Consider the following 15028-nt stretch of genomic DNA (forward strand, 5'->3'; position numbering starts at 1 on the left):
CATAGGCAGCAAAAATAAACACTGTTGTCAACCACGACTGTGGACGCCCACTGCAAACCCATGTACATCGGTTGCAATACTTTGGTGCTATTTGCATTTTTGTGTCATGTCATTGTCCTCCTCCCAATCTCCGTACTAGTCCCAATCCAGGGGGTCAAATTATCTATTTAATTTCTTTAAGAAACTTTTAGCACTTGTCAGAATCACCTCTTTTGCCTCGTTCAGTTGAGTCTTGTCCACAGTTTAGCGCAGTTTGCTTTAGTCTAGGTTTACTGTGGTTTTGCAGATGAGACTGAGCTGCTGCAAAGAGAAGAGGCTGAGCTGCTGCAAAGAGAAGAGGCCGAGCTGCTGCAAAGAGAAGAGGCTGAGCTGCTGCAAAGAGAAGAGGCTGAGCTGCTGCAAAGAGAAGAGGCTGAGCTGCTGCAAAGAGAAGAGGCTGAGCTGCTGCAAAGAGAAGAGGCCGAGCTGCTGCAAAGAGAAGAGGCCGAGCTGCTGCAAAGAGAAGAGGCCGAGCTGCTGCAAAGAGAAGAGGCCGAGCTGCTGCAAAGATAAGAGACCGAGCTGCTGCAAAGAGAAGAGACCGAGCTGCTGCAAAGAGAAGAGACCGAGCTGCTGCAGAGAAGAGACCGAGCTGCTGCAAAGAGAAGAGACCGAGCTGCTGCAAAGAGAAGACGCCGAGCTGCTGCAAAGAAAAGAGACCGAGCTGCTGCAAAGAGAAGAGACCGAGCTGCTGCAGAGAAGAGACCAAGCTGCTGCAAAGAGAAAAGACCAAGCTGCTGCAGAGAAGAGACCGAGCTGCTGCAAATAAAAGAGGCCGAGCTGCTGCACAGAGAAGAGACTGAGCTGCTGCAAGTAAAAGAGACCAAGCTGCTACAAAGGGAAGAGACTGAGCTGCTGCAAAGAAAAGAGACCGAGCTGCTGCAGAGAAGCGACCGAGCTACTGCAAAGAGAAGAGGCCGAGCTGCTGCAAAGAGAAGAGGCCGAGCTGCTACAAAGGGAAGATTCCGAGCTGCTGCAACGAGAAGAGGCCGAGCTACTCCAAAGAGAAGAGGCCGAGCTGCTGCAAAGAGAAGACGCTGAGCTTCTGCAAAGAAAAGAGACCGAGCTGCTGCAAAATAAAGAGACCGAGCTGCTACAAAGGGAAGAGACCAAGCTGCTGTAAAGAGGAGAGATCGAGTTGCTGCAAAAAGAAGAGACCGAGCTTCTGCAAAGAAAAGAGACCAAGCTGCTGCAAAGAGAAGAGACTGAGCTGCTGCAAAGAAAAGAGGCCGAGCTGCTGCAAAGAAAAGAGACCGAGCTGCTGCAAAGAAAAGAGACCGAGCTGCTGCAAAAAGAGGCCAAGCTACTCCAAAGAGAAGAGGCCGAGCTGCTGCAAAGAGAGTGGGAGAGAAAGGACTGGAAAAGGGATGTAGAGCGGGCAGGAGGAAGAGAGCAAGAAGGAAAAAGAAAGGCAAATAGAGAGAAAGGGAAAGAGAGAGAGAAAGGAAGACAGATAAATGTGTGCCTGGATCTATACCACCATGCTGGCTTACATCAGCAGTGGTCACCTTGGTGTCAGGAGGCCTCTCCACCTACGGACCTCAATCCTGTGAAGTAGGAAGGAAGGCAGACACACAAAGGATCTGTCAGCTTTCAGCAGAGGGTGGAGTTGCCCTTTAAATCTTCTTTTGTGTCAGTGATGACTAAGAACTGAGACAAAACTAAAGTCTTGTAAAGATGAGGTGATGAATACCACAGACAAAGCCGAGAACTACAGGAAGTGCTGTAAGGTGGACATTCCACCCCTGACAGTCCCACATGCTGCCGCATTCGGTGCGGATTCCTCACCGTTGATCTAAACAAATGCATTTCGTGCACGTAAAAGAAATTGAAAAAAGAAAAGAAACTGGGCAAAAATGACAAAAAATGAGGTGTCTGACGCTGGGACGTTCTGTGTCACCATCTCTGCAGTGTAGACGTGATCAGCGTGCAGTGAAGGAGATGATCAGTCAACCTCCGAAGGCGGCAAGACTGGACTTCTGAGCCCCCCCATCCCCGATGTTTTCTTGTGCGGACTCAGTACAGCTGTGCCCACTATGGACGTCTAAGACTCTAGTCCTACATCTCGGGCACAACACCACAACCAAGAGAGTTTTTTGAACTTTAAGGCCTTACTTTAGACGGCGGCCAAGTTTGAGGTTTGTGGCACCATATGGAAGTAATATGAAGGCCATACACTAAGTCATGGCCACCTGACGCCCAACTGAGCGGTGACCATACGTAGACCCCACAATGACCCCAACATCTGCAGACCGCCTGATAGGGAATGAATTCACACTTACCTGTTGCATCTTTTCCAGGTCCAGGCTGGGTCTGCTGTTTTTGTCTCCGTAGCCCTGTCTGTGTCTCTTACATGGCATTCCTTGGTCAAACGTGGCCCCCACACTGGTGAATATAAGGGGCCGGGAGGCCGGGATCCGGTTTAAGGACTGTAGTCTCTTAGGAGGGGAGGCACTAAACAGGATGGGACTCGAATTTCCACACAAACTGTCCACCTGCTCAACAGGCCTGAAGGACATGGCGCACAAGTGCTTGACCTCCTCGTCGCTGGACGATGTGTTGTCGCTGTGGCAGCTCAGTCGGCTGACCTGAGACCACTTGCGTTTTTCCGCAGCAAATTCCCGACTGATTCGTTCCAGCTCCTCTTCCGAGCTGTGCCGGTCCAGGCCGGGGTGGAAGATGGATCTCACTTTGCAGCACTGGTTGCCTTGGTTCTGCATCTGGTTGGTGGCCAATGGGGTCAGGATACAATTTCGTCTTCTCTCTGTCGAGAACATGCAAAAAAAAAAAAAAAAATTGGAGTAGTCAGAGATCTGACAACCCTTCCTACATCACTAACCCCAGACCCAACTGTCCTCAACCCCATGACTCACCAAAGGTCCATTACACAACCCACCAATCTCCACCAACCACAGAATGTGTTTTCTCAGGCTGACAACTCATCTCCATACGCCCTTATTTTGGATATTTGGTTGTCAGAGAGGTGACTCGTCATCCCAGGATCCTCTTCTATGTGCCAAAATGTAGCAAATATTCTAACATCCGTCCATAGGTGGTCTCTAAATGACCCAGCACTCGTGTGTTACATGAATAAATATTGTAAACAGCGCCATCTTTGCCAAAACAGGAAATGCACAACAAAACAAATGAGGAACGAATGGGAGGAAACTGGAGTCAACGTGTGACCGTACTGTAAGAAACCGCCTAAAGGAAATGGGGTTTACATATAGAAAAGCTAAATGAAAGCCATCATTAACACCTAAACAGAAAAAAACAAGGTTACAATGGGCTAAGGAAAAGCAATCGTGGACTGTGGATGAATGGATGAAAGTTATATCCAGTGATGAATCGTGAATCTGCATTGGGCAAGGTGATGATGCTGGAACTTTGGTTTGGAGCCGTTCCAGTGAGATTTATAAAGATGACTGCCTGAAGAGAACATGTACATTTCCACAGTCATTGATGATATGGGGCTGCATGTCAGGTAAAGGCACTGGGGAGATGGCTGTCATTACATCTTCAGTAAATGCACAAGTTTATGTTGATATTTTGGACACTTTTTTATCCCATCAATTGAAAGGATGATTGGGGATGATGAAATCATTTTTCAAGATGATAATGCATCCTGCCATAGAGCAAAAACTGTGCAAACATTCCTGGAAAAAAGACACATAAGGTCAATGTCATGGCCTGCAAATAGTCCGGATCTCAATCCAATGGAAAATCTTTGGTGGAAGTTGAAAAAAATGGTCCATGACAAGGCTCCAACCTGCAAAGCTGATCTGGCAACAGCAATCAGAGAAAGTTGGAGGCAGATTAATGCAGAGTACTGTGTGACGCTCATTAACCCCTTTACCCAGGGCCGGACTGGCCATAGGGCAGTTCTGGCAAATGCCAGAAGGGCCGATGGCAGTAGTGGGCCGCTCGAATGTGCCGCTGTCGGCACACTCCCCACGCTGTCGCGGCACACTCCCGGCCCCGCATTCAACTATACCGGCGTCATAGACGCCGGTACAGTTGAATGCAATGATGGAGGAGAGAGCGTCTGCTGACGCCCCCTCTCCCATCATTCCCCGCTCTGCCTGCCGCTGACACTGCGGGTGTGCGATGACGTCATATCATCGCGCACCTGCTGTGTGACCGGGCGGGCAGACTGCGACTGCTGAGACCAGAGCCAGAGCAGCGCGGGGCAAGAGGAGAGAGGTGAGTAGAGTGTTTGTTTTTTTTATCAATGAGTGATGACTGGATTGTGGAGCTACTGGGGGGGGCTGCCTGCCTGCATTACTTTCTAAGGGGGCTGCCTGCCTGCATTACTTTCTATGGGGGCTGCCTGCCTGCATTACTTTCTATGGGGGCTGCCTGCCTGCATTACTTTCTATGGGGGCTGCCTGCCTGCATTACTTTCTATGGGGGCTGCCTGCCTGCATTACTTTCTATGGGGGCTGCCTGCCTGCATTACATTCTATGGGGGCTGCCTGCCTGCATTACATTCTATGGGGGCTGCCTGCCTGCATTACATTCTATGGGGGCTGCCTGCCTGCATTACATTCTATGGGGGCTGCCCGCCTGCATTACATTCTATGGGGGCTGCCTGCCTGCATTACATTCTATGGGGGCTGCCTGCCTGCATTACATTCTATGGGGGCTGCCTGCCTGCATTACATTCTATGGGGGTTGCCTGCCTGCATTACATTCTATGGGGGCTGCCTGCCTGCATTACATTCTATGGGGGCTGTGCTGCATTATATTGTATGGTGTCTGCCTGCATTATATTCTATGGGGCTGGCTGCATTCCATTCCATGGGCCTGTGCTGCATTATATTCTATGGGGCTGGCTGCATTCCATTCCATGGGCCTGTGCTGCATTATATTCTATGGGGCTGGCTGCATTCCATTCTATGGGCCTGTGCTGCATTATATTCTATGGGGCTGTGCTGCATTACATTCTATGGGGCTGTGCTGCATTACATTCTATGGGGCTGTGCTGCATTACATTCTATGGGGCTGTGCTGCATTACATTCTATGGGGGCTGCCTGCATTACATTCTATGGGGGCTGCCTGCATTACATTCTATGGGGGCTGTGCTGCATTATATTGTATGGTGGCTGCCTGCATTACATTTTATGGGGGCTGGCTGCATTCCATTCCATGGGCCTGTGCTGCATTATATTCTATGGGGCTGGCTACATTCCATTCCATGGGCCTGTGCTGCATTATATTCTATGGGGCTGGCTGCATTCCATTCTATGGGCCTGTGCTGCATTATATTCTATGAGGCTGGCTGCATTACATTGTATGGTGGCTGTGCTGCATTATATTGTATGGGGCTGTGCTGCATTATATTGTATGGGGCTGTGCTGCATTATATTCTATGGGGCTGTGCTGCATTATATTCTATGGGGCTGTGCTGTATTACATTCTATGGGGCTGTGCTGCATTTAATTCTATGGGGCTGGCTGCATTACATTCTATGGGGGCTGTGCTGCATTACATTCTATGGGGCTGGCTGCATTACATTCTATGGGGGCTGTGCTGCATTACATTCTATGGGGACTGTGCTGCATTAAATTCTATGGGGCTGTTCTGTAGTACATTCTATGGGGCTGGCTGCATTACATTCTATGGGGGCTGTGCTGTATTACATTCTATGGGGGCTGTGCTGTATTACATTCTATGGGGGCTGTGCTGTATTACATTCTATGGGGGCTATGCTGTATTACATTCTATGGGGGCTGTGCTGTATTATAGTCTATGGGGGCTGTGCTGTATTGTAGTCTATGGGGGCTGAGCTGTAATGCTGGATACAGCTGTAATTATATGTTACATTCTATGGGGACTGTGCTGCATTAAATTCTATGGGGCTGGTCTGTATTACATTCTATGGGGCTGGCTGCATTACATTCTATGGGGGCTGTGCTGTATTACATTCTATGGGGGCTGTGCTGTATTACATTCTATGGGGGCTGTGCTGTATTACATTCTATGGGGGCTGTGCTGTATTACATTCTATGGGGGCTGTGCTGCATTACATTCTATGGGGGCTGTGCTGCATTAAATTCTATGGGGCTGTTCTGTATTACATTCTATGGGGCTGGCTGCATTACATTCTATGGGGGCTGTGCTGCATTACATTCTATGGGGCTGGCTGCATTACATTCTATGGGGGCTGTGCTGCATTACATTCTATGGGGGCTGGCTGCATTACATTCTATGGGGACTGTGCTGCATTAAATTCTATGGGGGCTGCCTGCATTACATTCTATGGGGGCTGCCTGCATTACATTCTATGGGGGCTGTGCTGCATTATATTGTATGGTGGCTGCCTGCATTACATTCTATGGGGGCTGGCTGCATTCCATTCCATGGGCCTGTGCTGCATTATATTCTATGGGGCTGGCTGCATTCCATTCTATGGGCCTGTGCTGCATTATATTCTATGGGGCTGGCTGCATTACATTGTATGGTGGCTGTGCTGCATTATATTGTATGGGGCTGTGCTGCATTATATTCTATGGGGCTGTGCTGCATTATATTCTATGGGGCTGTGCTGTATTATATTCTATGGGGCTGTGCTGCATTTAATTCTATGGGGCTGGCTGCATTACATTCTATGGGGGCTGTGCTGCATTACATTCTATGGGGCTGGCTGCATTACATTCTATGGGGGCTGTGCTGCATTACATTCTATGGGGACTGTGCTGCATTAAATTCTATGGGGCTGTTCTGTAGTACATTCTATGGGGCTGGCTGCATTACATTCTATGGGGGCTGTGCTGTATTACATTCTATGGGGGCTGTGCTGTATTACATTCTATGGGGGCTGTGCTGTATTACATTCTATGGGGGCTGTGCTGTATTACATTCTATGGGGGCTGTGCTGTATTATTCTATGGGGGCTGTGCTGTATTATAGTCTATGGGGGCTGTGCTGTATTGTAGTCTATGGGGGCTGTGCTGTATTACATTCTATGGGGACTGAGCTGTAATGCTGGATACAGCTGTAATTATATGTTATATAGTCGTGTTACACTCCCCTCACTTCTTGTAGCCTACAAGTGTACAAAGATATTATACAGTCACCATGCGACAAGTGGGCCTGTGTGACTTCAAATGCCAGGGCTGAATTTTAGTCCCAGTCCGGCCCTGCCTTTACCCCCAAGGGTGGTTTGCACGTTAATGACCGGGCCAATTTTTACAATTCTGACCACTGTCCCTTTATGAGGTTATAACTCTGGAACGCTTCAACGGATCCCGGTGATTCTGACACTGTTTTCTCGTGACATATTGTACTTCATGATAGTGGTAAAATTTCTTTGATATTACCTGTGTTTATTTGTGAAAAAAATGGAAATTTGGCGAAAATTTTGAAAATTTCGCAATTTTACAACTTTGAATTTTTATGCCCTTAAATCACAGAGATATGTCACGCAAAATACTTAATAAGTAACCATTTCCCACATGTCTACTTTACATCAGCACAATTTTGGAACCAACATTTTTTTTTGTTTGGGAGTTATAAGGGTTAAAAGTTGACCAGAAATTTCTCATTTTTACAACACCATTTTTTTTAGGGACCACATCTCATTTGAAGTCATTTTGAGGGGTCTATATGATAGAAAATACCCAAGTGTGACACCATTCTAAAAACTGCACCCCTCAAGGTGCTCAAAACCACATTCAAGAAGTTTATTAACCCTTCAGGTGTTTCACAGGAATTTTTGGAATGTTTAAATAAAAATGAACATTTAACTTTTTTTCACACAAAATTTATTTCAGCTCCAATTTGTTTTATTTTACCAAGGGTAACAGGAGAAAATAGACCCCAAATGTTATTGTACAATTTGTCCTGAGTACGCTGATACCCCATATGTGGGGGTAAACCACTGTTTGGGCGCATGGCAGAGCTCGGTAGGGAAGGAGCGCCATTTTACTTTTCAATGCAAAATTGACTGGAATTGAGATGGGACGCCATCTTGCGTTTGGAGAGCCCCTGATGTGCATAAACATTGAAACCCCCCACAAGTGACACCATTTTGGAAAGTAGACCCCCTAAGGAACTTATCTAGATGTGTGGTGAGCACTTTGACCCAACAAGTGCTTCACAGAAGTTTATAATGCAGAGCCGTAAAAATAAAAATCATATTTTTTCACAAAAATGATATTTTCACCCCCAATTTTTCATTTTCCCAAGGGTAAGAGAAGAAATTGGACTCCAAAAGTTGTTGTGCAATTTGTCCTGAGTACGCTGATACCCCATATGTGGGGGTAAACGACTGTTTGGGCGCATGGCAGAGCTCGGAAGGGAAGGAGCGCCGTTTGACTTTTCAATGCAAAATTGACTGGAATTGAGATGGGACACCATGTCGCGTTTGGAGAGCCCCTGATGTGCCTAAACATTAAAACCCCCCACAAGTGACACAATTTTGGAAAGTAGACCCCCTAGGGAACTTATCTAGATGTGTTTTGAGAGCTTTGAACCCCCAAGTGTTTCACTACAGTTTATAACGCAGAGCCGTGAAAATAAATTTATTTTTTTTTTCACAAATGATTTTTTAGCCCCCAGTTTTGTATTTTCCTGAGTATGCTGATACCCCATATGTGGGGGGGAACCACTTTTGGGCGCATGGCAGAGCTCGGAAGCGAAGGAGCGCCATTTGGAATGCAGACTTAGATGGATTGGTCTGCAGGCGTCACGTTGCATTTGCAGAGCCCCTGATGTACCCAAACAGTAGAAACCCCCACAAGTGACCCCATATTGGAAACTAGACCTCCCAAGGAACTTATCTAGATGTGTTGTGAGAACTTTGAACCCCCAAGTGTTTCACTACAGTTTATAACGCAGAGCCGTGAAAATAAAAATTCCTTTTTTTTTCTCACAAAAATGATATTTAGCCCCCAGTTTTGTATTTTCTCAAGGGTAACAGGAGAAATTGGACCCCAAAAGTTGTTGTCCAATTTGTCCTGAGTACGCTGATACACTGTATGTGGGGGAAAACCACTGTTTGGGTGCATGGCAGAGCTCGGAAGGGAAGGAGCGCCATTTGGAATGCAGACTTAGATGGATTGATCTGCAGGCGTCACGTTGCATTTGCAGAGCCCCTGATGTACCCAAACAGTAGAAACCCCCCACAAGTGACCCCATATTGGAAACTAGACCTCCCAAGGAACTTATCTAGATGTGTTGTGAGAACTTTGAACCCCCAAGTGTTTCACTACAGTTTACAACGCAGAGCCGTGAAAATAAAAAATCTTTTTTTTTCCCACAAAAATGATTTTTAGCCCCCCAAATTTTTATTTTCCCAAGGATAACAAGAGAACTTGGACCCCAAAAGTTGTTGTCCAATTTGTCCTGAGTACGCTGATACCCCATATGTTGGGGTAAACCCCTTTTTGGGCGCACGGGAGAGCTCGGAAGGGAAGGAGCACTGTTTTACTTTTTCAACGCAGAATTGGCTGGAATTGAGATCGGACGCCATGTCGCGTTTGGAGAGCCCCTGATGTGCCTAAACAGTGGAAACTCCCCAGTTCTACCTGAAACCCTAACCCAAACACACCCCTAACCCTAATCCCAACGGTAACCCTAACCACACCCCTAACCCTGACACACCCCTAACTCTAATCCCAACCGTAAATGTAATCCAAACCCTAACCCTAACTTTAGCCCCAACCCTAACTGTAGCCCCAACCCTAACCCTACCTTTAGCTCCAACCCTAGCCCTAGCCCTAACCCTAGCCCTAACCCTAGCCCTAACCCTAATGGGAAAATGGAAATAAATACATTTTTTAATTTTATTATTTTTCCCTAACTAAGGGGGTGATGAAGGGGGGTTTGATTTACTTTTACAGCGTTTTTTTTATAGCGGATTTTTATGATTGGCAGCTGTCACACACTAAAAGACGCTTTTTATAGCAAAAAAGTTTTTGCGTCTCCACATTTTGAGACCTATAATTTTTCCATATTTTGGTCCACAGAGTCATGTGAGGTCTTGTTTTTTGCGGGACGAGTTGAAGTTTTTATTGGTAACATTTTCGGACACATGACAGTTTTTGATCGCTCTTTATTCCGATTTTTGTGAGGCAGAATGACCAAAAACCAGCTATTCATGAATTTCTTTTGGGGGAGGCGTTTATACCGTTCCATGTTTGGTAAAACTGATAAAGCAGTTTTATTCTTCGGGTCAGTACGATTACAGCAATATCTCATTTATTTCATTTTTTTATGTTTTGGCGCTTTTATACGATAAAAGCTATTTTATAGAAAAAATAATTATTTTGGCATCGCTTTATTCTGAGGACTATAACTTTTTTATTTTTTTGCTTATGATGCTGAATGGTGGCTCTTTTTTTGCGGGACAAGATGATGTTTTCAGCGGTACCATGGTGATTTATATCCGTCTTTTTGATCGCATGTTATTCCACTTTTTGTTCGGCGGTATGATAATAAAGCGTTGTTTTTTGCCTAGTTTTTTTTTTTTTTTCTTACGGTGTTCACTGAAGGGGTTGACTAGTGGGACAGTTTTATAGGTTGGGTCGTTACGGACGCAGCGATACTAAATATGTGTACTTTTATTGTTTTTTTTTTTAATTTAGATAAAGAAATGTATTTATGGGAATAATTTTATTTATTTTTTTATTTAGGAATTTTTTTAATTTTTTTTTTACACATGTGGAATTTTTTTTTTTTTTACTTTTTTACTTTGTCCCAGGGGGGGACATCACAGATCGCTGATCTGACAGTTTGCATAGCACTCTGTCAGATTAGCGATCTGACTTACAGCGCTGCAGGCTTACCAGCACCTGCTCTGGACCCGGAAGTAGTCCCTGCAGGACCCGGATGCAGCCCCGCGGCCATTTTGGATCCGGGGCCTGCAGGGATAGGAGGTAAGAGACGCTCGGAGCAACACGATCACATCGCATTGCTCCGAGGGGCTCAGGGAAGCACGCAGGGAGCCCCCTCCCTGCGCGATGCTTCCCTGTACTGCCGGCACACCGCGATCATGTTTGATTGCAGTGTGCCGGGGGTTAATGTGCCGGGGGCGGTCCGTGACCGCTCCTGGCACATAGTGCCGGATGTCAGCTGACACCTGGCCGCGCTTCCCCCGTGAGCGCGGCCGATCGCGCTGGACGTACTATCCCGTCGGTGGTCATACGGGCACACCCCACCTCGACGGGATAGTACGTCCAATGTCAGAAAGGGGTTAAGTCCATGACTCAGAGACTGCAAGCTGTTAGAAAAGCCAGAGGTGGTGCAACAAAATACTAGTGATGTGTTGGAGGTTTTGTTTGTTTGTTTGTTTTTCATGATTCCATATTTTTTTCCTCAGAATTGAGTGATTCCATAATTTTTCCCCTATGCTTGGACAAAAAAGTAACCATTACTGACTACCACATTTTTTGTTCTAGATTTCTTTTAGTGTTTCTTAAAGCCAGAAAGTTGCCATTTGAAATGACTTTGGCTTTGTGCCATGTCTGTGATCTGCTTTTTTTCTACAAAATTAAACAACTGAATGAACATCCTCCAAGGCCGGTGATTCCACAATTTTTGCCAGGGGGTGTAGATCAGTGTTCCTTGTAGAGCAGGTAGATATGTAGCCCTTATGGTACAAGATCTTAGCCTGAACCCCCTCAAGATTAACACCATGCCCCCCCAGGCGAGCAGCATCCTTCTTTGACCTCTAACCTTTGTCTATCTGTGCAAGCTCCTGATTTTCTCCTTCTGAATCGTCGCTGTCGTCCTCATCGCTCGGGGGGTATGAAATCTGAAAAAGGCGAAATAAACATTGTTTTCCGCAGTCAGTAAATCGGTATATTCATCAGTGCTAATAAATCATCAGCCGCAAGAAATATTCTGTTTTTATGGTGTAAACAAAAATATTTCTATTCACTGACAGCAAGCAGAATTCTAAAAACGGAGGGAAATTGAAGCACAAAGTGTATTAGAAAGTTGCAAAACATTTCAGTACACAATGATTAAGCTTCAAGTGCGAGGACGTCGTTAAGAAACGCATTCTGGAAACCGTCAGCAAGCAGGTGAGCTGCCGCATTATTTTATTGCCACTATGTTTACTGCTTTGCTTTCATCTGGTTCACTTTCAATAATGACGATTTCACAAAACAGACAGAATGTGTTAGACCAGGATCTATTAAGCTGTCAGCCTTCTTGCTGATGGTTTCCATTCGAAAACAGACACTTTTCTTTTTCCAACACTGCAGAACAAAAAACAAACCAATAAAGTGTTAAAGACATTTTATGAAGATGTCACTTTGTAAGTTTTATGATTCGAGATGAGACGCCCCTTTAACTGCCAAAATTGCACATTATAGAGGGTCTCTGGCTGCGCTCCGTCCCTTTATGCCGGCGCTGACAAGCTGATTTCCTAAAGACCAAAACCCGATTAATAAATTACTTATTGCGCTGAAGGTTCCTGGAAAGTTTTCTAACCCATAAAAAAAAAAAAAAACGCCATAAACTAGATTTTTGGAAGCGTCCCCGTCACTCCTTCCAAAACTTGTGAGAACCGTGCCCAGAAGGAAACCATCAGCGGGACTGTTATCCGAGGGGCGGGGGGACCCAGCGCTGCGCTCCAGGACTGAACCAGGCGCAACCGGATCCCCCCAGAACCAGAGCCAGAAAGTGTGAAAAGTGCAGTGCGGCGACAAGGAGCAGGGATGGTGGTAATAATTATAGAACTCGCCATATCAATTCATAATGAAGCCCCCACCCAAAATAAAAACACTATAAATGTCATTGTCACAGATCCAGGCTCTGGAAAAGCTGGGTACCAACCACAATGGCCGCCATTATAGGAGTAAGTAGCTCAGCTTTCCTTATATCCTAAGGAGATCTACCCTTTTGTTTCTGAAATAAATCCCCCACTCATCAAACATTTAATTATAAAAAAAACAGGTCTGGAGTCTGGGAAAGCTGGGTGACAACTAATATAACTCTACTTATAGTCTTCACTGATGTTTTCACTCAGCTTTCCATGAGTCCTGAACAGATCTGTCATGTTATTCAGTGTTATATTTGTTTCTCTGCTCTAGTACTAACGTACGTGGCTCTTCCTTGCAGGAGTCTTGGAAAGCAGAGTAGTAAAGTAACCATTATAACAGGCCTGATATCCCCACTGGGGATTTCTACACAGATTTCATAGAGTCACAAACACATCTGTGAATTATTTTTTGATACACATATATCCATACAGTACTAATGCAGATCTATGCAGGAACCTAGGAAAGTTGGGTGACCACTACTTCTCACCATGAAAGCCCCAAGATAGGCATTTACTCAGCTTTTATTTTAAGTCCTGAACAACAGATTTGTTCAATTATCTCATTCATTACCCCAGTACTCTAATGCAAATCAGCCATTCAGAGTCTGGGAAAGCTGAGTTGCCGTTATTATTGCTGTCATTAACGAGTTCATAGGCTTTCTCAACTTTTTCTGTTTATTAGTTCTGAACAACTCTAAGGTTATTTGGTGAGATGTATCCCTCTACTACAGTGCTAATGCAAATCTTCCATGCAGGAGGCTGGGAAAGCTGAGTGACAACCACTTTACCCCCATTATAGCTCCAAGAGAGGTTTACATTCAGCTTTTTCTAAGAGTCCTGAATGACAGATTTAGTAAGCTATTTAGTGATACATATTCAAGTAGTAATGAAAACCAGTCTTTCAGGGGTCTGGGAAAGCTGTGTGATAACTATTATAACCCAATTAAAGCTTCCACTTTGATTTTACGCAACTTTCTGAGGCCCAGACAGATCTCTCAAGTTATTCAGAGATAAAAAAAAACAAAACCTGCCCTATTTATTTATTACAACAGATCGTCCATGCAGGAGTCTGGGAAAGCTGGTAACAACTCCTATGAGACCACATTACAGCCCTGTAGTGGATTTAATTCAGCTTTCCATGAACAACTTTATGACAGGTAAGGGAGAAAGAATGTATCACTGCAGATCTGCCATTCAGGAGCCTGGGAAAGTGGAATGTGAACAGCTAATGGCAGCCACAGTGTTTAATTGAAAGGGGCGATTCCAATGCAGATTTTGGAAATTTAAACTAAACCTGCACCTCTATCACAGGCGTGAATATTTCTACATGACTCCTATCATCTCTGGTGTAACCCCGTAACGGAAAGTCATCAGCAGAAAATGACCGGCTGCGCAAATCAGGTTTCTGATCTAATGTATAGTTATCAGTCATTGTACAGGAGGAGGAGGTGAGCTGTGACATCACCTATTGTAGATGGTGGATCCTGTGTTATCTACTGTATATAGAGGTGTTATCAGTCATTGTAAGGAGGAGGAGGTGAGCTGTGACATCACCTATTGTAGATGGTGGATCTGTGTTATCTACTGTATATAGAGGAGTTATCAGTCATTGTACAGGAGGAGGTGAGCTGTGACATCACCTATTGTGAATGGTGGATCCTATTATCTACTGTATATAGAGATGTTATCGGTCATTGAACAGGAAAAGGAGGTGAGCTCTGACATCACCTATTGTGAATGGTGGATCCTGTGTTATCTACTGTATATAGAGGTGTTATCAGTCATTGTACAAGAGGAGGAAGTGAGCTGTGACATCACCTATTGTGAATGGTGGATCCTGTGTTATCTACTGTATATAGAGGTGTTATCAGTCATTGTACGGGAGGAAGTGAGCTGTGACATCACCTATTGTGAATGGTGGATCCTGTGTTATCTACTGTATATAGAGGTGTTATCAGTCATTGTACGGGAGAAGGAGGTGAGCTGTGACATCACATATTGTGAATGGTGGATCCTGTGTTATCTACTGTATATAGAGGTGTTATCAATCATTATACAGGAGGAGGAGGTGACCTGTGACATCACCTATTGTGAATGGTGGATCCTGTGTTATCTACTGTATATAGAGGTGTTATCAGTCATTGTACAGGAGGAGGTGAGCTGTGACATCACCTATTGTGAATGGTGGATCCTGTATTATCTACTGTATATAGGGG

The 15028-nt window shown here is 45.2% G+C and overlaps 1 protein-coding gene across 2 annotated transcripts in view; it reads right to left on the bottom strand.

Annotated features, from left to right (window-relative positions):
- LOC143804212 (uncharacterized) overlaps window positions 1-15028 on the bottom strand; it is an 88228-nt gene that overhangs the window by 38473 nt on the left and 34727 nt on the right. For both annotated transcript variants that reach the window (XR_013220997.1, XM_077282071.1), the window contains exons 2-3: window positions 11720-11798; window positions 2322-2803 (exon numbers count right to left, since the gene is read on the bottom strand). Coding sequence is in view for 1 of the 2 variants with exons in the window: in XM_077282071.1 (XP_077138186.1) it covers window positions 2322-2803; window positions 11720-11798 (561 nt within the window). In the remaining variant the exon portion in view is untranslated. The remainder of the gene's footprint in view (window positions 1-2321; window positions 2804-11719; window positions 11799-15028) is intronic.

This window comes from Ranitomeya variabilis, chromosome 2 (genome assembly GCF_051348905.1).
Source record: "Ranitomeya variabilis isolate aRanVar5 chromosome 2, aRanVar5.hap1, whole genome shotgun sequence".
NCBI lineage: Eukaryota > Metazoa > Chordata > Amphibia > Anura > Dendrobatidae > Ranitomeya > Ranitomeya variabilis.